Source organism: Oncorhynchus mykiss, chromosome 17 (genome assembly GCF_013265735.2).
Source record: "Oncorhynchus mykiss isolate Arlee chromosome 17, USDA_OmykA_1.1, whole genome shotgun sequence".
NCBI classification, from domain to species: domain Eukaryota; kingdom Metazoa; phylum Chordata; class Actinopteri; order Salmoniformes; family Salmonidae; genus Oncorhynchus; species Oncorhynchus mykiss.
The window spans coordinates 24,127,925-24,150,762 of record NC_048581.1 but is presented as its reverse complement, the minus strand read 5'-3'; the positions used below and the strand labels follow the sequence as shown (position 1 = coordinate 24,150,762).

The 22,838-nt window shown below is 42.6% G+C and overlaps 2 protein-coding genes across 9 annotated transcripts in view; both read right to left on the bottom strand.

Moving 5' to 3' along the window:
• LOC110493536 (SH3 and PX domain-containing protein 2A) overlaps positions 1–17,140 on the bottom strand; it is a 119,283-nt gene extending 102,143 nt beyond the window's left edge. For all 5 annotated transcript variants that reach the window (XM_036949457.1, XM_036949458.1, XM_036949461.1 and 2 more), the window contains exons 1-2: positions 16,585–17,140; positions 6,135–6,215 (exon numbers count right to left, since the gene is read on the bottom strand). In XM_036949457.1, coding sequence (XP_036805352.1) covers positions 6,135–6,215; positions 16,585–16,656 — 153 coding nt within the window. In that variant the 5' untranslated portion in view covers positions 16,657–17,140. The remainder of the gene's footprint in view (positions 1–6,134; positions 6,216–16,584) is intronic.
• A 457-nt stretch (positions 17,141–17,597) lies between these two features.
• stn1 (STN1 subunit of CST complex) lies at positions 17,598–22,252 on the bottom strand. 4 transcript variants are annotated; one of them, XR_005036886.1, is made up of 10 exons: positions 21,900–22,251; positions 21,720–21,815; positions 21,523–21,600; positions 21,273–21,449; positions 20,981–21,107; positions 20,660–20,834; positions 18,859–18,996; positions 18,559–18,631; positions 18,184–18,442; positions 17,598–18,078 (listed from the first exon to the last, which is right to left on the bottom strand). XR_005036886.1 is itself a non-coding variant. In XM_021567867.2 (9 exons), exons 1-9 carry the CDS (start codon positions 22,045–22,047, stop codon positions 18,285–18,287), a joined length of 1,167 nt encoding a protein of 388 aa, XP_021423542.1. In that variant the 5' UTR covers positions 22,048–22,252; the 3' UTR covers positions 17,814–18,284. The 4 variants fall into 4 exon arrangements, 3 of the variants coding, with proteins under 3 accessions (XP_021423542.1, XP_021423541.1, XP_021423543.1); XM_021567867.2 differs by having other exon boundaries at positions 17,814–18,442; positions 21,273–21,446; positions 21,900–22,252; XM_021567866.2 differs by having other exon boundaries at positions 17,814–18,442.
• Positions 22,253–22,838: the final 586 nt, after the last annotated feature.

Below are 22,838 nucleotides of genomic sequence, written 5' to 3'. Positions count from 1 at the left end.
TCTATTTCCTTTTTTCTAATTTTGAAAATATTTAACTCTGCATTGTTGGAAAAGAACCCGTGCGTAAGCATTTCACTGTCAGCCTACAGCCGCTGTTTACGAAGCATGTGACAATTCGATTTGATCCCTCTCCATCTCCATCTCGCTCTATCTCCCTATGTGTCTCTCTCTCTCCCTTCCTCCCTCCCTCTTTCTCCACTCTGGGCTCATAAAGTAGTCCTTTATTCCTGACCCTAGACAATGGGAACCCTTGTAGCCCAGCCGAGCCTTGCCTAGCGCAGCAGCACAGTACAGAACATCCAAAGAGCACCGACAAGGACGAGAGGGCCGAGAGGAACGAGGGGGCCGAGAGGAACGAGGGGGCCGAGGGAGCTGAAGCTATTCAGCCGTCCATCCTTGGAGATGCCATATCAATAATGCTGTGTGGTCTAGATGTGAGTCAATCAAAGAGTCCTCGGTCCGAGGGTAAGGGATTCTACTTTTGGGCGACCTTCGTTTTCAAAGCTCTGGCAGAGGGATACTGTATAATTTACTGAGCGGAGTTGAATTGAATATGGGCTGCCTCGGTCCTGGCTACACAGTAGGCTTTTGTGACTGTTTTTCAAAGGGCATAACATACATCAACTATGCAAGTGGAATTTGACGGCGTAAGTGGAACGCAAGGCAAAATATGTGAATATCCATTTGTTTTTTTATCAATAAACAATCTCAAATATTCAACAGGAGAAAGATTTGTCAAACTTCAGTAGCATTAGCATCCCGAAACCTAAAGATTCCGTCAGAAGCCATGGTCAGTCAGAGAGACTTGCGAACAGAGGAAAGAGAGGGATGTGGAGAGGAATACAGAATGGAGGAGAGCCTCATAAAAACATCAGTCAGTCTGTTAGTTCCCTCCTTCAGAAGAAGGGTTTCAAAAAAAATACCCGCCTTGTGCCAGACTGAAGGACACAGGCCCATTCACAGATCCCTCAGAGGTTCCTCAAATGACAGGGGCTACTCATCAATTAGGGAAGGGACTTTTTCCTAACTGGGAAAAACTCCACGTACAAATCACAACCTAAACTAAAACTTGCGAGTGTTGATATGTTGAAGATATATGTCAGATTAAAAGGGTTTTCAGTGTCACTATTACTATTAAGTTGGTATAAGAAGCAATAGAAGCTCCCATAAATGTCTTTGGCCTTCCCAGTGCCCATGGGCACACTTAGTTCCTGTTCCAACTGGTTTCCTTTCAGACGCCTGGAAACAGAGTAGTCGACTAACTGGTCATAACTTGAACATAAGTAGAGAGTCACTATATTAACATGACTGTAGACAAGCCAGGACGGTCCAGTCATGTGCCTGACTAGTACTAATGACTCGGATGAGTTGTTTTGTAATCAACAGGATGTGGGAAGGTACAGAAATAAGTTTGAGAGCAATGGAAGGTAAAATTTTCCACTGATTTACATTACTACACTACTTATTTACACTACATATTAAGTAGTTAGAAGTGTTTACTAAATATATCAAGTCAAGCTGAGGTAAGTATAAAGTGTTGGAGTGAGTGTGTTTTTTCTGAAAAAAAAAAGTATATTCTTCCTCTTGGCACTGATTGTGTCATTTCATTCACACTCCCCCCAGAACAGTCCCTCTTCCTTTCTTTCTTTCCTTGCACCTAATCTCACCCCTCTCTTTCCATCCCGTGCCTTGTTGTTAGATAGGACCTGTCCACTTCTCAGGTGAAGTGAGAGAAAAATCTATCTTTCAACTCTGGCCTCACGTAACCCAAACTGAACTACTGAAGAGGAACAATAGAGAAAAGACAGAGACAAAGAAGGAGAGAGAGAGAGAGAGAGAGGGAGAGAGAGAGATAGATAAATAAGGAAGGAGAGAGAGAGAGAGAGAGAGAGAGAGAGATAGAGAAATAAGGAAGGAGAGAGAGAGAGAGAGAGAGAGAGAGAGAGAGAGAGAGAGAGAGAGAGAGAGAGAGAAATAAGGAAGGAGAGAGAGAGATAGAGAGAGAGAGGTAAGTTCCACAAATCTGTGAACGAGAAGGGCCTTCTATGCCATCAAAAGGAACATAAAATTCGACACACCAATTAGGATCTGGCTAAAAATACTTAATACAGTCATAGAATGCATTGCCCTTTATGGTTGTGAGGTCTGGGGTCCGCTCACCAACCAAGATTTCACAAATTGAGACTGCATGCAGAATTCTGCAAAAATATCTTCTGTGTACAACGTAAAACACCAGATAATGCATGCAGAGCAGAATTAGGCTGATACCCACTAATTATCCAAATCCAGAAAAGAGACGTTAAATTCTACAACCACCTAAAAGGAAGACCTTCCACAACAAAGTCATCACATACTGAGAGATGAACCTGGAGAAGAGTCCCCTAAGCAAGCTGGTCCTGGGGCTCTGTTCACAAACACAAACAGACACCACAGAGTCCCAGCACAGCAACACAATTAGACCCAACCAAATCATGAGAAAACAAAAAGATAATTATTACACATTGGAAAGAATTAACAAAAAAAACAGATCAAACTAGAATGCTATTTGGCCCTAAACAGAGAATACACAGTGGCAGAATACCTGCCCACTGTGACTGACCCAAAATGAAGGAAAGGTTGACTATGTACAGACTCAGTGAGTATAGTCTTGGTATTGAGAACGGTAGACATGGCTCTCAAGAGAAGACAGGCTATGTGCACACTGCCCACAAAATGAGGTGGAAACTGAGCTGCACTTCCTAACCTCCTGCCCAATGTATGACCATATTAGAGAGACATATTTCCCTCAGATTACACAGATCCACAAAGAATTTAAAAAACAAATCTAATTGTGATAAACTATTGGGTGAAATTCCACAGTGTGCCATCACAGCAGCAATGTTTGTGACCTATTTCCTCAAGAAAAGGGCAACCAGTGAAGAACAAACACCATTGTAAATACAACCCATATTTATGTTGATTTATTTTCCCTTTTGTACTTTAACTATTTGCACATTGTTGCAACACTGTATGTAGACGTAATATAACATTTGAAATGTATTTATGCTTTTGGAACTTTTGTGAGTGTAATGTTTACTGTTAATTTATTGTTTATTTCACTTCTGTTTATTATCTATTTCACTTGCTTTGGCAATGTAAACATATGGTTCCCATGCCAAGAAACCCCTTAAATTGAGAGAGATCAATAAATAAAAGATTTTAAAAAGAAAGAGAGCAAGAGTGGGAAAGCGAGAGAGAGAGTGAGCCAGAGAAGAGAGAGAGAGCGAGAGCAATAAATAAAAGCGAGAGAGCGAGAGAAAGCGAGAGAGAGAGAGATAAATAAAAGCGAGAGAGCGAGAGAGAGAGAGATAAATAAAAGAGAAAGACAGACAGAGAAAAGAGATGAGAGAGGAGAGATAATTAAAGAAAGAAAGAGAGAGACCAACCCTTTCCTTGAAGCTGAGAAATTGGGGGGAAATAATCCAAATGATGAAGTAGGATATGGTTCCCTGTTGTGAGATTCTAGTATCATTTCAAATGAATAGTCTCTCTATCACCAGTTAATAGCTTCTTCTCTGCATTGGCAACACACACACACACACACACACACACACACACACACACACACACACACACACACACAGGAACACACACAGGAACACACACACAAAGACTACAGTGGGCACCCACTAGCACTAATATATATCCTGTTACCAGTGCCTTAATGCATTCATAAACTCACCGAGTTAGAAAACACATTACAGTGTACTCTAAATGCAATTAAGGGTTGTATTACCTTACCCATTCAACTGAGGCCAAATATCTTTATTTATGCTACACTCTGGTCCTGTGTCACCAATACACAACCCTTAACCTTAAAGAGAGGTCAGAGGTCAAAGGTCACGGGATATTCTACATGTGTACAGAGTGCTAACTACTTCTGGTGCTTTGTCTACCTACACGGCTTGGAACTCTCCACCCTCACAGTAGTTGGTCATTTTGGTGGACACATTCATCCAAAGCAACACACAGTCCGTGCATGTGGCCCGAGCTAGAACTGAACCCACAACGTTGGCCTTCTCCACACCACACTGTAACCATCTGAGCCATCGGGACAAAGTCAACACGCACCCGTCCTCTAAATCCATTATGTCAGCTGTTGTGAATAACAGTTGTGCAGCTTCTGCCTGTGGATATAGAGAGGTGCTGCCCATTCAGGGTTTGCAAAGGCTGCTGGGAGCAGCGGGGTCTCTTTGGACCAGATACATGTTTACACAAGAGAGGCTCCAGGTCTGTCTGAAAACATCAGGGTGAAAAAGAGAGACGGAGAGATGAAAGACAGAGTTTCCAGTGTATATCCTTTCTCCTGGCATAAGGGCTTAGTTAATAGTTAATAACATCCCCTTGTGTGAGGGTATTAAGAGAAGACCAATTATTGTTGCCAATGGTAGTCTCTTTGACTACAGCCGTGTGTCTCAGATTTGAGGTGGAAGTTTTGCCCTTAATTAACCACAGATCTAGGATCAGAGTATCATAACCCAAACATCTAACCTTCAGGAGGATTTAAAGAAACATCTGACCCTGGACTAGTGGTTAGGGGCAACTTGACCTACTCTTATGTCGATCAACGACATTAAGAGATCCTCAAAGCCAGCTATATTAACAGTTGCATAGCCAGATGTGCTAGACTGAAAACTAGTCATTACTAGCCTATATCAAGGTTTTAACAGGTCTCTCTCGCAAAACCTTGTATGTCAGTGAGACAAACCTGCATAAAAGTAAAGGTTGAATAAATAAATGCATTTGGTTGTGAATGCTGCTTTCTTTGACAACACAATAAACTATAGACTTAGTCTAGGGGACATTTGGACTCTCCACCTAGTCTGAGGACCTCTGCCCTTCTCAATCAGAAAAGCTAACTAAATCAATCTTTCTGTTGGTGACTGAGTAGTTCTGTGTGAAACCATCCACAACCCATTAGAGGCCATTAGCTCCCAAGCAGCAATTTGAACCCCTCGTGTGTGTGTGTGTGTGTGTGTGCGTGTGTGTGTGTGTGCGTGTGTGTGTGTGTTCACCTATATCTCCTCATAGCCTACGTTTCAGCAGTGGAACCAAGATACAAACTTCCTCAGTCAACCCTGTTTATTATTCTACCTTTGCTTTATTACACATTGGGAGTAATCACTTCCATGGGGGAGGCTATTTTCCATTGCACCCACTGGTTATCAATGGGACCTTTGAGGGTAGGAACCTTCCTCCCCTGATTGAAACATCATTTCCTGTCAGGCTGCACACTAAGGCTATTGAGATCAACCCAAGTCTTTCTCTATGTATGGCTCTTTCATATTGACCAGAATGACCGGGAGATCCCAAGACCTATGCTGCTACTCTGCCTATCAGCTTGCAAAGAGCAGGGGTGTAGAGAGTGTATGTACACACACACACACAATCTCCTCAACCTGCAGGGTTTTTACTGCAGCAGCCCAGCTCCCATTCCAAAGAAAATACAGGTCTAAACTGAAGGGTAGTTTTGGCATGTTAAACATAAGAGTCATGTAAGCTTATATGTGAAACGCTCCAATAGTCACCACACACACACACACACATCACCTGAGAGTCCCTCGGCAGGCCGGTATAAAACATGCTACAGTACATTAAATTACTATATAACAGCCTGTCAGCTCCTTGACGTTTTGGGGCCAAGGCAGAGATGAGTGTGTGTGTGTGTGTGTGTGTGTGTGTGTGTGTGTGTGTGTGTGTGTGTGTGTGTGTGTGTGTGTGTGTGTGTGTGTGTGTGTGTGTGTGTGTGTGTGTGTGTGTGTGTGTACGTGTTGTATCACTACTGCGTCTCTGAGGCTACAAGAGATACAGACCATACCTCTCCCCCACTCCCAGACCAATTACTAAAACTCACATTGATTCATTGACTCAACCATGTGTGGAGAATAGCAGTGCAGACATGTTTTTAAAGAATAATCCCTCACAACGCTCAGAGTATAATCTCAAAAAAGGGACAGTGAAAGCATACCGTTTTGAGATAGAAAAATAGACGTTCTGATCTGCTATGATTCTGTCTCAATAAAACCAGATGTTTGGATAGAAATACATATATCCACTGAAGAGCGTAGGCGAGGACAGGAGAGAGTCAACATTACCTGAAGGTCAAAGAATTTGCTGTATCTCCTGTAGATTATGTGGGAGGTGTTGTCAGAGTATGTGACATTGATGAGATACACCTGCAACGAGAGGAAGCGCATGGTTAACACTGTGGACAAGACACACGGCATACCAAGGCAACAACCCCTGCACTTCAAAGGTCAATGACACAAACATATATCTGTCAAGGTGTAATAGCGGGTGAACATCATGGTGATCTCATTCACCTTCTCTACCCATTGAACCTCTGCACTTCCTGCCCCAGCCACAAGTTACAATTACAACATCCATTCCCATTCAAGTGGATGGGGCTTTGTCTGAGGCTCTTTGTTCCTTCCAGTAACTATATTTATATGATAGATGACGTGTAGAAACCGACCGTTATGTTCCAGACCCGGAGGGTTGGTAATGTAATTGATGCTGATATCATCTCCGGCTTTAATCTTACATAGGGGAACATAGGAAAGATATCAAGGAGTCTGGAAAATTCCCATAAGAGAGGTCAGTCAGGACGGTTGAATGGGTTGGAACTCAAGTTTATGATGGATATCTACAGAGGAAGTGTTGTGCCAATATACAGTAGGATATCTGGTGAAATGGCTATTTGAAGTCACAAAATAGCAAGCAACAAACATAACGTTAAAACTAGACTGTTAAAATCAAGGCTAACTGCTACTGAACATAGCCTTTCACAGTTCTAATATGCTATAGTACTGAGAGACATTGAGGTTAAGTCCCAAACCTAAACCATTGTCCCTTTGGCTTCATTGTTCTCAGCCCAATCTCTGCTACAAAAACACACAATTTGTTGAAGTTCACAGAGATTCCATATACTTCATAATCATAAAGCATGTCAAACATGTTCACATCTGGCGTTTACTCAAAATCAAGGCAAAGATTGCGATCAAAGACAGCCATTGTCAAATAATTGACAATCAAATAAGATTTTGTCAGCCAACCAAATAGGCTAAATGAAGCTACAGCACTGTGTAGGCCTATGGTTGCACTTTGAGAACTAAATGTCGTCGACTTGTCAATATAGAAACAATTCACCTCAGGAAATGTAGCCATCTTCACTATGCCTAGAGATGAAAATCACCTCATGATATGTTGGCCATTGAAAATCAAGTTCCCCTTGTGAAGTGTCAGACACAGGTGTTTCCCTAATCCCCTGGCCTACTAGCACAGCGAACCCTCATCCTAATACATCTTACACACTGGTCCCTGCAGCAACCTGCCAAGAACAGTCATAACAGCTAGCCTTAGAAGAATTAGCCCAAACAAAAGAGACCTGGCGTAAGAGAATCAGCCACTTGAAACAAAATACTCTCCCAAGAACAAAGCTCTGTGTTAAAAGGCCTTGTTGCTGCTGGAATGACACCAGCTATTGCTGGCTAGCTTCCAAACTGAGTGTTTTCACAATTCTCACCCATGGAAATGTTACGTTAACATCCAAGCCACTGGAATTATGTCATGCTAATGCTAAGCTAATGACGTGATAGTGACTCCATAGGGTTAGTGTCAACGGCTTGGTTTGATTTGTATTGTGTTAGCGAGTAGCGGCTCCAGCACTAGCCTTTTCACTCCCATGGAAATATTATGCTAAAATCAAAGCCACTGTTATATTATGCTAGTGACCTGTTAGCGACTCCTATGGCGATGTCAACTTGAAGTCTGTCAGGCTATGCTATGCTAGCTAATGAGGTGTTAGTGGCTCCATAGGACTTTACCCTTTCAAAGGCTTGGCTTGATTTGTGTTGCTGCTGCCAAAGTCAGTGGCACTGGAGGGTTGGTGAATTTACTTACTGGAGTCTTTACAGAGTCTGTAGTCAGACAGACAAGTTATTCTGTAAGGACCTCACCTGTTGTGTTCCACCTTCAGCAAAGTAGGCTATCCTTTACCAGAAACACTATACATCACCAAACATTAAACCATATTTTTACAGCTCAAGGCCGAACAAGAAACTACGTAATGAATCAAAACGGAAAGCCAAAACTAAGGGAGGTTAGATGAATGAAGAAAGTGTTAGTGCATAGCAATCCACATAGATATGGACTTTATCTGACACCATTTCCCTTGGAGGGTCTGGAAGAGCTGCATGCTGCATAGTGTGGGTGCCTAACACCCCACAAGTGTGTGTGTGTATGTGTGTGTGTATGTGTGTGTGTGTGTGCGTGTGTACGCCTCAAGCAAGTGTGTGTGGGCTTGACCTGACTTTCAGAGAGTGGGTGTGTTGTTCTATAAATGCTTTTGACCTGACCGGCATGTTGCCATCCTCCCTCCTCCACCACCCGATGCCACTTGGCTGCTTAATTTGACCGTGGAGCAAAACCTCTCTGGGATGTGCCAACAGAGGGAGGGAGGGAGGGTGGGAGGGAGGGAGGGAGGGAGGGAGGGAGGGAGGGAGGGAGGGAGGGAGGGAGGGAGGGAGGGAGGGAGGGAGGGAGGGAGGGAGGGAGGGAGGGAGAACTTAGTTAAAACGATCCCATCCCAAACAGCAGAACAGATGGATCTATCCTCATAGGAATCACAATGAAAAACAGAACTAGTCTATCCACATCACACAACCCACGCCCAAAATATCAAGCTTAAACCTAATGCCCTCGTCCCAACCTAAAATAGACTATGTCGTCCCTCAGGGAGTGAATGGGATTGAATGTGAGTTAACAGCCTAGTACAGCCCATCACTACCTGAAAGCAAAACAAACCTACACTGTAGGTGTCACCTCAATTATATTTCTGGATTGACATAGGATTGACTGTGGAGAATAGTGCTGTTTGACAGCTTGAAAAGTTTTTTTTTTCCACTCTCAGATGAGGGTAAAAAATTCCAGCAACACTTTAAAATAGCACGTAGATGCGTTGCAGGTTGACTCATGGTTCAAGTACAGCCAGTCGTGAGCGGCTGTTGGTCCACACAGCCAAAACACTCTGAATCATTATTTTAGGGGACCACACACACACACACACACACACACACACACACACACACACACACACACAAACACACACACACACACAAACACACACACACACACACACACACACACACACACACACACACACACACACACACATAAAGTTACTCCCTAGTTGTCAGTTAGAGGGAGTTAGATTTGTTTTCTAATGTTACACAGGTTTAACACATTTGAACAACACAGTGTTATAAGAGTGAGTTGTCTTCCCAGCAACAGAAGGTGTGCTGATGGAATCCCAGATGGTGGGTCGTCAAGTGTTGCCGCACCGTTCAAATCAAGATAAAATCCCGGCCTTGCCATACGGTTAGACATTCTTCAATAGTATGCATGTCTGGGCAAATCAAACAATGTTGCAATTTCAAAACAGAAAACAAAAGAGAATGTAGATAATATTATATTTAATATGTATTTAAAATACGTTTATACATGACCTTTACTGCATAACACCCCCTATTCTACTACACTCTAGTTCCTTGGTGTCCACATCACCAACAAACTAACATGGTCCAAGCACACCAAGACAGTCATGAAGAGGGCACGACAAAACCAACTGCACCATCGAGAGCATCCTGACGGGTTGCATCACCGCCTGGTACACACTACCCTCTGTGGTGCTTTGGTCGAATGCTCGGCATTCGACCAAAGCACCACAGAGGGTAGTGTGTACGGTCCAGTACATCACTGGGCCCAAGCTTCCTGCCATCCAGGACCTCTATACAAGGCGGTGTCAGAGGAAGGCCCTAAAATTGTCAAAGACCCCAGCCACCCTAGTCATAGACTGTTCTCTCTGCTACCACACGGCAAGCGGTACCGGAGTGCCATGTCTAGGTCCAAGAGGATTCTAAACAGCTTCTTCCCCCAAGCCATAAGACTCCTGAACATCTAATCAAATGGCTACCCAGACTATTTGTAGTGCCCCCAACTTTTATGCTGCTGCTACTCTCTGTTATTATCTATGCATAGTCACTTGAATAACTACCTACATGTACATATTACCTCAATTACCTCGACTAACCGGTGCCCCCTGTATATAGCCTCGCGATTGTTATTTTACGGCTGCTCTTTAATTATTTGTTACATTTAATTATTTATTTTTTGTATTTTTCTTAAAACTGCCTTGTTGGTTAAGGGCTTGTAGGAAGTATTTCACTGTAATGTCTACTACACCTGTAGTATTCGGTCCATGTGACAAATAAAAATGTATTTGATTTGTACTTACAGTACACAGAGAACCCAGATTTAACACCATAAAACATTTCCTTCACTCTTGGCAATCTAGTCGTAAACCTGTACTGGCTGGCACGCTAGCCCTAGCTTCTAAAGATCAGCTGTTACCATCAGACCCACTTCTTGGTTTGGCAACTGGAACATTTAACAGATAGATGGGTGGGGGAGATTTATGGAAACAATGGGCCCAACCTAAATCGTAAATCACTGTAGCAGACTACATAATATATCATATAAATAGGAGGTTAAGGTAATTAGTTTGGATATAAATGGTGATTCAGTTCATTACTGTTATTTTAAGTATTTATAACAGTTTACTACAATATAATTACATGCATTACTCTCTGGATACCCTGTGACATCAGCAACCAAATGAAATACAGCAACGATATATTCTATTCTGTCTATTCAATTGTTATTCTATTCTATTCTGCGCTCATGTCAACAGCCAAAGGGGTTTGATGAAACATTCAAAAACAAAGAGGGAAAGTACATGCATGGACAAATACAAATGAATCAAACAAGTTTGTGTCCCAGACACCCAGTGTCCCAGATCTAGCAAGAGAAAGCCCTCGTTCGTCATCATCTCTTGCTGTGATGCAAATGGTTTCAGCTTGGGAGACAAAAGTCTCATTCATGTCCGGCATTTCGGAGAAAGACGAATAAGAGCAAATTGGATCTCTGATTATTTCCATGAATCAACCATGAATCATAGGCTACACGGCTATGGTTAGCTTAGTTATATTTTGACAGCTTTTCTTCAGCTTTTCACAAATTACTCACCTTTCCCACCACATGTAGTGACTAGCAACCACAATGTAAGACTCTGAATAAACCAAACTACAATAGTTTGTGTCTACGAATTGAGAAAATTACTTACTGTCTCTGTAGAACCCTTGTGTTTCCCAGTTTCCCAGTTTAAGAGTGAGGAAGGCTGAGCAGAGGGCTTGGTGGAGCATAGACTGTGGGCCTAGCCACAAAATTACACTGAACCCCGCCTAAAACACTATACTTAACCTAACACATAAAACAGAAAGGCATTACATACTGCTAGCCAGATGACTTTTATATGGATTATGCGTGGGGATTGAATGAAGTACAAGGATGGGAATACTATTCGCTTGAGAATAGATCTAAAGGGAAATCCACTTTCCATAGTAACCACAACGAAGCTAATAGAGTCAGATTTATTAAACGAACAGGTGAAAAGAGGTTACGGACGACAAGACAGCTTGAAGACGTGCGCATGTGTGTCCATGTGTGTGTGTGTGTCTCCTCTACACATTCACCAGGTCATACTGTACCAAGAGAACAAAAACAACCAGCCTGCCATCTAAGTCTAACTTTAACTAGACCAAGGGCTTTGGTTTGGCAGTGGCTCTATGGTGGGAATCCCATTTAATACAGGTTTGCATAAGCTCTGCCAATATACTGCCCCTGATTGCTCACCAACCCAACCACCCCTCCTAAAACTGTGGTCAGTTCCAGTTTCCACGTCCTTCGCCTCTCTCTACCTTCTCTACCCAGGGCATAGGAAGCGCAGGCGTCCTTTCTCTCTCTTCCTCTCCCCAACCACACTCTTAGAGAAAAGGTGCTATCTAGAACCTAAAAGGGTTCTTCAGCTGTTCCCATAGGATAACCCTTTGAAGAACACTTTTTGGTTCCAGACAGAACCCTTTTGGTTCCATGTAAATTTCTTTGTGGTTCCATGTAGAACCCTTTCCATAGAAGGTTTTAAATGGCACCCAAAAGGGTCCCACCTGGAACCCAAAAGGGTTCTATCTGGAACAAAAAAGGGTCCTCCTATGGGGACAGCCAAAGAACCGTTTTGGAACCCTTTTTTCTAAGAGTGCAGCAGCCAACAGGAAACAGGAAGTGCAGGCCTGGACCAGGCAAACAGAAGTTTTTCTGAGAGAGACAAGGAAAAAGTGGAAAAGTGTCCATTCAGCTGTCATTTCCTCCTCCCTCTCCCCTTCCCTCTCTCTGCTTTGTCTTGTCATGTACAGTAGAACAATTCACATAGAGCTGTTCATTATATCCTGTTTCATACAGTACAGCTCGGGTTACGCAATCCTAGAGGCCTCACTTTGAAATCGCCACTTCGCTAGACTACACACACAGTGAGGTACAGTTGCAGTATACTGCATGGCCAATTTCTCACAGTAAGGGCAAGGACTACCATTGCAAGCCCCACATATTGCCCACACACGTTGTCCGTCTTCGCATCGTGACTCCCGAATGTGTCGACATACAGAAATGACATGGAGCCAGAGGCAATGTTTCATGTGGTTTACTGGATATCAAAAGAATGGGATGTGCTACAGTACATAATTTATATTGTCAAAAAATATATATACAAAAATAACAATTTGTACATGTTGGTGATGATTAAGATGTGTTCCCTAATAAACATCCCATCTTGTAATAATCTAATCGTTTTATAGTGCTCATAAAGACTGAGGTTGAAGAAGACTTCCCAATTGTTCCAGGCAAATAAAGTTCTCCAAAGTGACTAGACAACATCTGTCGGTGGTTGAGACATTCAGCAACATGTGTTCAGGGCTCCAGTAATAACATCCACGGATCCCTCCTTTCTATTTGATGTAACGTTTATTTAACCAGGCAAGTCACTTAATGACACATTCTTATCTATACTGAACAAAATTAAAAACGCAAAATGCAACAATTTCAAAGATTTTACTGTGTTACAGTTCATTATAGGGAAATCAGTCAATTGAAATAAATTAATTATGCCCTAATCTATGGATTTCATATAACTGGGAATACAGATATGTATTTGTTGGTCACAGATACCTTAAAAAAAAAAAACTGAGGTCATGGATCAGAAAACCAGTTAGTATCTGGTGTGACAACCATTTGCCTCATGCAGCGCAACACATCTGCTTGCATAGAGTTTATCTGGCTGTTGATTGTGGCCTGTGGAACGCTGTCTTCAATGACTGTGCGAAATTGCTGGATATTGGCAGAACTGGAACACGCTGTCGTATTCATCCTTCCAGAGCATCCCAAACATGCTCAATGGGTGGCATGTCTGGTGATGCAGGCTATGGGAGAACTGGGACATTTACAGCTTTGTTTCAGAACATTCAATTCTCCAGCAACAGCTATGGTGGACATACCTGCACACCTGTGGGCATGCCAATTCCTCAAAACATGAGACATCTGCGGCATTGTGTTGTGTAACAAAACTGCGCTTTCAGAGTGAACTTTTATTGTCCAAAGCACAAGGTGCACCTGTGTAACAATCATGCTGTTTAATCAGCTTCTTGATGTGCCACACCTGTCAAGTGGATGGATTATCTTGGCAAAGCAAAAATGCTCACTAACAGGGATGTAAACACATTTGTGCATAACATTCTAGAGAAATAAGCTTTTTGTGTTCATGGACATTTCTGGGACCTTTTATTTCGGCTCACGAAACATGGGACAAACACTTTACATGTTGCATTTATATTTTTTGGTCAGTATACAATGACGGCCTGAAGAGGCAGAACACTTCATGTGGGGACAGGGGATAAAAAATGGTTCAAGACTATGTAATACAAAACACAGACAGAAGACACTGGCAAAAGTACAAATACAACAGCAAACAAACAGTAGATGTATGTGTGTGGTGTGTGTGATTTAAAACCACATGCTTCCTAACAAGGCAACGCAAACTAGTGACATCGAGTGACAATTCGAAACAACTATATGTCTCAACAACCTGTTCATCTATTTGTCCTTTGAACTCCTCCAGGGACACCAGGTCGGCTTGGAGGGAATTCAAGATCAGGGGGATGAGTAATGAAAGGACCTTTTTCCACACTCTGTTCAAATTTTACCGACTGTTTGCATAAAACAAGACTGAGATGTGAGCTTGTATGAGTTCTCATTTCGAGCTAGAAGAGAGGACAGATAAAATGGCACACACAATGAAATGTAACGCACACACACACACACACACACACTCCTTCACCATACACACACTTCCAAGGCCTCTTGTTCAGTGACGGGGCGAGCCTGTGTGAAGTGAACAGAGTACAATGACTTCACTGACGACAGACGTCAGCACAGCACCCTGACTCACACACATACAGACACCACTCTCTTTCCTGCTGGACCCTATCGTCGTCAAACTGAGGAAAACAATGGGCCAAGCCTAAAGCCCAGCCTAATAAAAACCCTCGAGTGTGATTCTCTCAGTGAGCAGTAACCATTGGAAAACAGAGGCCTTTTCACTCAGGTCATCATTCTGTTTTTGATGGCTCAATAAATATTTGAGTAGGAAACAACCCCCTGGAGGCCTGTTTTATGATGCTAAACAACAACTAGCACTGCTGGTTCTGACTAAAGGGACGTCCAAAAGGTTTCCAAATGTTGCTGGGTTTATTGAGTAGCGGTGGCTTCATTTGAAAAGCAAATACTGCTGGATTGCTACCAGCTCTTTAAACACTCGTCTCACCTGAACAAGAAAGAAGCGGTGTTGTAATATTTTCTGTGTCTAAGCAGACGTGTCCCCCTGGGTCAAATGACCACTTCACCCCTGACAAAGACTTGTGTCTCACCCCCCCTCTCACTCTGTTCTCATAGGATAAGCGTTTCCAGCTGTTTTCACCAACAGAGTGTTGAGATTGGTGGAGGGACAGAATCTTTCTCTATCTCACTTTCTCTCTCTCACACACAAGCACATATTTCTCTCATTCACACACACACACACACAGTGAGACAGTCTGGGGATTACTCCCTCCAGTTTCTTCTCACAGTGACTAGCTAGTGGTGATCCCAGGGGCATGGTTACAACGGAAACTAGGCCAGAGAGAGGCCCATGAGACTGCACAGCCCCAAAACACAACTGAACACAACACTGGCCTGGGAATCACCAGCAACAACTAACAACGTGCAATACATGTAGTACGTCTAATGGTTGAGTAGGTCTATGTGGATCTGATGGCTGTTGGCGCATGATGTTCCTTGCAGGTTAGGTATAATATAAGCTACAACATCCCAAAAGCCTGCATGTGTGTAAATCTTAAAGAGATATTGATGTATAAGCACACTACAGGGAAATTCTGAAAATATAATATACTTGCCTGAGTGCATGATTGAGTGCAACATGGAGTGTTTGAGTTGACAACATCGAGTATGATCATATTTAATGAGATTGATAATAACTTGTTTGTTAGCTATGTGTCGAGTCCCACGAGTCTGGAGTGTAATGAGATATTGATTCGTATGCCTGCTGTAGGCAAAGTTCAAAAATATCACTTTCCCAAGAGTACAGTAAGCTGCCTTGAGGGACCCATAGGTAGACTACAGTAGCTCTGTGTTCAATTGTACAACACAGAGGATAACTACTGAATTCATGAGTTCATGATAAACATGTAAGGGTAGTCTATCCAATCATTCACTTTGGCTATTGCCTGCATGATTCTAGACAGGAGGTACTGTACTAAACAGTGAATTTGTCTCATGAAATGTGTTTTAGCTTGAATTGGCAATAAACTATGCCAGGTCTTGTGATTTATAATATAATAATATAATATAAGCCATTTGGCAGATGCTTTTATCCAAAGCGACTTACAGTCAGTCATGTGTGCATACATTTTACGAATGGGTGGCCCCGGGAATCAAACCCACAACTGCCATGCTCTACCAACTGAACAACTTAAGTCATAAGTAGTATGTCATACCACCATTTATGACAAAGGTTGTTATCATTCTCATGACATAGTCTCTACAGATGTGGCATTCTAAGAAACTCCCGAGATATACCAAACTAGTCTATATTAGTTCCAGTTGAATAAAGCATCACAGTTCGGCTTCTCATGTTATTGAAAAAGATACGCCACAGTCGTAACCTGTCATTACTTATAGTGTCTGTATTGTCACTAGTTATAACCCTTCTTTATATTCATCGGTTAGGCTATAACACATTCAAATGAATGACAAGAATGACATATGTGTTCTAAGAGGCCAGTGCCATACACAGGATATATCATCTACACAATTTGATAAACGGAGATATTGATTGGCAGACTGAATCAATAACTCATGAATCATTGGCTAGTTTAATCAAAACTGTAATGAGCTGCGATGACTGGTATAGGCTATAAGTGGGGAAACCTTTCACCGTGTATTCTATTCATAAATAGATACAGAATATATTAGGTAGTCATTGTAGTTCGGATTTTGAATGGACCCAGGTAGGTAGATAAATGGTGAGGGGGGTATCCTACTCACGTAATGTTTGGACGGATTGCGCCGCTTCTCCACGTCCACGACTTTTACATCCAACACTGTCCGAAACTGCATCTTGACGTTGGAAATGGCTACAGCGTACACACACAATAAATGCAATATCCCAGTTCCTGTAGTAGGCTATAGCCTCTGCAGTTCAAGAAACGTTGGAGAAGAAGAATTCAATAAGGACATTCATTGATTGGGTTGTCGATTCTAGCTAATGTTCCGGCGCAGGGAATCAAATGTCTTGCCTTGAGTATGCGTAATATACCCAAATGCAGAATATATCATAGTCCCTATCAATTGAAAATATATATTTATATGGCTAAAACATTCTGCCCGAAATCCGAAAGGCGATATCTTCACGTTGGACAACAAGGCAGGCTGGCAAGCAGTCGCATGCTGAGAAGGAGGTCACCTCAAATAGGAAAGTGGAGCGAGTTCCTTTGTGTTGGACCACAATACCTTCAGCGAGGGGTGCATACCTGTAGGCTATATAGGGTTGGGGTAGACTGAAAAAGCCACCGAATTCACCGCCAAATGCCTCCAGAAGCAAGCAAGGCGCAGAGACAATCTTTTTTTTTTTTTTGGGGGGGGGGGGGGGGGGGGTTAGTGGGATGGGCTTGCTTGTCGTGCGTCCACCAGTGGGATCAAGCATTTGGGGTAAACTGTGCTAGAAGATTGAAGTCCCATATTCCAACTCATAGTTTATGGAATACTTGCATGTAGTTCTGTGTATCTTGGCATTGTCTATGTGTTTGTAAACATTTAGATATGTTGGAAAAGATGCGTAATCATTGTAATAATATTCACGAGCTGTAAACCTTCAAAGTGTTCCCAACAGTGGCTACAATGTAGCTAATGACAAGAAAAATGTGAACGTCACACTGCGCTTAGATCATGTAAGGATACTTTTTTATGAATGTGATTGGTTTCAGCATAACAATTTAACTCTTCATTATCAAAAGCATTTATGGTTAAATAACCATTACAAAGGCTACAAATAGCTATAACAACCTATTTGTTCTTTGGGCCTAGATAGCATAAACGATTCCATATATTGCTTCTTATGCCTCGCAGTTTCGTTGACAGCGGTGGCAACTGAGTCATAAGACGCTATAGGCTGCTCTCATCAATAGCTTGGACGTATGGATACAGATGTTTCAAAGTGGACCAATCAGCGAACGGGCTGCATCGCGGTGCATATTAAACGACGAAATACTGCCCCCGTGTGCAAAATGAGCATATGCTCCAAGTTTAATTCTAAATCCAGGTATTGTACACATAATTTATACAACTTTAGCACATTTTAAAAATAAATATTGCACAAAACTGTACTCCTTAAATACACATTCATACAAATGTACATAGCTCCAGCATGATTGATAGCGACTGACATCTTGAAGACGGCCATGTTAAGTAATAATCACATTTATTAAGGTCATATTTATTAGGGCACACGTTATACATATTGTAATGAAACAGCAGGGAGCAGGTCTCGAACCCTCAACCTTCGAGCCCGAGGTCCGGCGCGCTATCGACTGTGCCCGAAAAGCATGCTCGTGCGGCAGAGTCGATTTCCGCGCTTATAAACCCGCTTAAAAACATGCGTTTCTTATTGGACAAGGTCGGATAGTACCTCCCCGTTTCACTCCCATTTCAGATAGTTTGTGGAATGTCCCAGAATGTCTAAATCAGCGTCAGAGGATAGTGTAATGACTGTCGCTGGTGCTGATGATGTCACTATTACACTCCAGAGCTTTGAGGACCAGTTCCAAGGCTGCCTTGCTCACGTTGCGACTGTACCTCTGTCTCACACTGGACAGGATGTGCAGGATGTGGCAACCCTTTTCCGCATCTGGCAACGCGAGAGAAATACCATCAATACATATTATAATACACTGGTATAGCACTGGGGGAGCAGTATATTGTAAAGTACTCTAAAAGGAGTAAGAAGAGGGGAAATCCCCTTACATTTCTCTCGTCTGCAATCTTCCCGAAGAATGTCTCTGATTGCCATGAGAAGATCCTTGTCCCGTTCCGTTACCTAAAGGGGTGAAATACGGTAGAATCAATACTTGTGTCATTCCAATATAACCTTCAGTCACCACAATAATACAATGAAAGATCAGTCTCAAAATTATTCATTCTTCTATGCTGAGCACTTTGCTTGTGTCCCACATCCCATGAGCCTCAGCGTCAAAGTGTTTGATGAGCTTCACATAGATATCACAGAGGATCTCAGTGCTATATTGATGTGCTGCTGCTGCTTACATGGTAAACTTCATCCTGACATTTGACCTTGCGGAACACCAAGCCTTCGTCCTGCAGAATCTGAAGGCTCTTCTGGAGTAGCTCCCTGAGCTGTTTGAAAGATGTTGGTGGACCCGATGATGGACCAGCCTCAGGCTCCTAGCATCAAATCAGATTTAAAAAAAAATACAATTCCACTTTAAAATGAACAACTTAAAAGCTTAATGGTGCCTTCATAAACCCTTTATAATGCCTACATAGATGTTTCACAAATGATCTAGGCTATATTCATATACAGTGGGGAGAACAAGTATTTGATAACCTGCAAAATCGGCAGTGTTTCCTACTTACAGTACAAAGCATGTAGAGGCCTGTCATTTTTATCATAGGTACACTTCAACTGTGAGAGACGGAATCTAAAACAAAAATCCAGAAAATCACATTGTATGATTTTTAAGTCATTAATTAGCATTTTATTGCATGACATAAGTATTTGATCACATACCAACCAGTAAGAATTCAGGCTCTCACAGGCCTGTTAGTTTCTTTAAGAAGCCCTCCTGTTCTCCACTCATTACCTGTATTAACTGCACCTGTTTGAACTCGTTACCTATATAAAAAGACACCTGTCCACACACTCAAACAGACTCCAACCTCTCCACAATGGCCAAGACCAGAGAGGGTGTAAGGACATCAGGGATAATTGTAGACCTGCATAAGGCTGGGATGGGCTACAGGACAATAGGCAAGCAGCTTGGTGAGAAGGCAACAACTGTTGGTGCAATTTATTAGAAAATGGAAGAAGTTCAAGATGACGGTCAATCACCCTCAGTATGGGGCTCCATGCAAGATCTCACCTCGTGGGGCATCAATGACCATGTGGAAGGTGAGGGATCTATCCAGAACTACATGGCAGGACCTGGTCAATGACCTGAAGAGAGCTGGGACCACAGTCTCAAAGAACCATTAGTAACACACTACGCCGTCATGGATTAAAATCCTGCAGCGCATGTCCAGGCCCGTCTGAAGTTTGCCAATGGCCATCTGGATGATCCAGAGGAGGAATGGGAGAAGGTCATGTGGTCTGATAAGACAAAAAGAGCTTTGTGGTCTAAACTCCACTCGCCGTGTTTGGAGGACCCCAACAACACCATCCCAACCGTGAAGCATGGAGGTGGAAACATCATTCTTTGGGGATGCTTTTCTGCAAAGGGGACAGGACGACTGCACCATATTGAGGGGAGGATGGATGGGGCCATGTATCGCGAGACCTTGGCCAACAACCTCCTTCCCTCAGTAAGAGCATTGAAGATGGGTTGTGGCTGGGTCTTCCAGCATGACAACGACCCGAAACACACAGCCAGGGCAACTAAGGAGTGGCTCCGTAAGAAGCATCTCAAAGTCCTGGAGTGGCCTAGCCAGTCTCCAGACCTGAACCCAATAGAACATCTTTGGAGGGAGATGAAAGTCCATATTGCCCAGCCCCAAAACCTGAAGGATCTGGAGAAGGTATGTATGGAGGAGTGGGCCAAAATCCCTGCTGTAGTGTGTGCAAACCTGGTCAAGAACTACAGGAAACGTATGATCTCTAATTGCAAACAAAGGTTTCTATACCAAATATTAAGTTCTGCTTTTCTGATGTATCAAATACTTATATCATGCAATAAAATGCAAATTAATTACTTAATCATACAATGTGATTTTCTGGATTTTTGTTTTAGATTCAGTCTCTCACAGTTGAAGTGTACCTATGATTAAAAAAAATACAGACTACATGCTTTGTAAGTAGGAAAACATGCTAAATCAGCAGTGTATCAAATACTTGTTCTTCCCACTGTATGTGTACTTGTTCTGCTGCTGTCTTCTGAGGTTGTCTGGAGACCAGAGGCTGTAGAAGGTCCTGGACATCATAGGGTCTGAACCTGGTGACTTCTTTCACTTTCAGGAAGTCCTTCAGGATATGAGTGGCTCTGCCAAGCAGGTATGAAGCAGAACCACTGCAGGAATACCAAATAAGCCATAAAGATATTCACAAAAATGTCACTAAATCAAAGTTTGAAGCTATATCATGCATACTACCCGAAATGATGCTGCTACTCACTGACCGGCAATTGAATACAGCTAAAGAGATTATTAGACCTACCCTTGAATGTTAGGGTTCTGTGCACTGCTGTCCAGATGGAATGGTTTATCATAGCACTCTCTGTAGAGCTGAGGAACCTCCATCATCCAGGATATCTGGACCGCCATCACTGGGTCTGACACTTTATCTACAACCAACATATTGGGGGGCCATTAGAGATTGTAAGGACAACAATATGTCAGGTTTAATAAACTGTGTATAGTTGCAAAATGCAGAAGTGTGTGTCCACATGCGCATGACCGTGCATGCCTGCGTCTGTGTGACCATGCTCATGCGTCGCCTCTCCACTCACAGTAAGTGGAGGCCATTATCTCTCGCTGTTGTCTGGAGGTCTTGACGGGCCCTCGCACCCTGAGCAGTTCTCCTATCTCCAGGTGGGAGCTGCTATGTTGGGCTTGCCGTAGTTTCTTCAGCTCGTTGGCTGGGTTGAAGTCTTCACGAGCGCTGCTACCGAAGGACCTTGCCCCTGCTGAAGATATTACAGCCAACCGTGAACATGAACAGGGCTGACACACAGCTATAATGAGAATATCTGCACTTACGTGTAGCAGGGTCACCTTGCTCCCTCCACGGTTCATCTTTCCAGCAAAGGCTGTTTATAACACCAGTACCATCATCAACTGTGAAGCAATGATAACAGCAACCATATTGGACTCAATGTTTGCATGTGGATAATAGTTTGATGTGAAGAGACAAAGTAGGAATATTTCAAAATGAATCAACTGAGCTTCATCATTACCACCGTAACAGAAGAAGTCTTCTCGCTCTCGTTTGTACACCACAGTCCCGAGCACATCAACTTTGAATATCGGGTGAGAGTTGTAGAAGTATATCCCTAGGTTAGGGGAAATTAAATGTGTTAGCTAGTAATGTTGAATAAACATGGCATTCACGTTGTCAAAACTGAAGGTAAAAGCACCTGACACTTGACAGGACTCTCTCATCTGTAGGATGTCTTTGACATAGAGCCTGGTGAAAGCGTTGAACATGGGGTCCAGTCCCCACAGCATTGAAGGTGGTTCCTCCCAGACACTATCCTCCTCTGGATCCTTCGCTTCAGGCTGCATACCATCATAGGCGACTCACTACACGCGATCAAAGACAATCAAAAGTAGCAAGCTAACCTACTTACGTACGTACGAACGATTACTCATCTCTCCCTCGCTTAGTTAGTTTGTTTTGCTTCGTTTTCCCGGGAAATGGTTTGACATTTGAGCAAATATTTGCACTGCTTCCGCAGAAGTCTGAGTTTCCGGTCACGTGAATTTCCCACACGTAAATATATAGATGTAAAAAAAAAATGAAAATAGAACAGATTAAATAAACCATGTATTTATGTTAACATATTTTACTCGTGAAGGACAATTATTAATATATGTAAATGTGGTAAAGATAACAATGTTGAAAAGTTTGCGGCTGCACGAGCGAGTGCACGTCTCGCATGGGTATCTGGGACATGTCGTTTTAAGCAATATAATGAGAGAAGAAAGAAACCCATCACTGTATCAGACTGTATTATCTCTCATATTGATGCAATTATCAGAATTGAACATTTTCAATATTAGGGTAAATGTGCAATCTTTTTTAATGAGGCTATATGGCTTTTCTTTCTCGTTAAATTTGACTTAGGATTTACAAAATGTTGCAGGGCTGAACAATAGGCCTGGACTATGAATGCATTGAATAGGCCTCTACAAAATGTCGTACTCCTTAAAATATTATTTAAACGTTTTCTTTAATTTATGAATAATGTCTAACACATAATGCTAGCCTCCAGTGCTGAGGGTGGAAGCAACGTCCTCTAGGAGCTCTCTCCTCCAACATCGATCAAGCGTGAAGAAGTGAAAGAACTACAGTT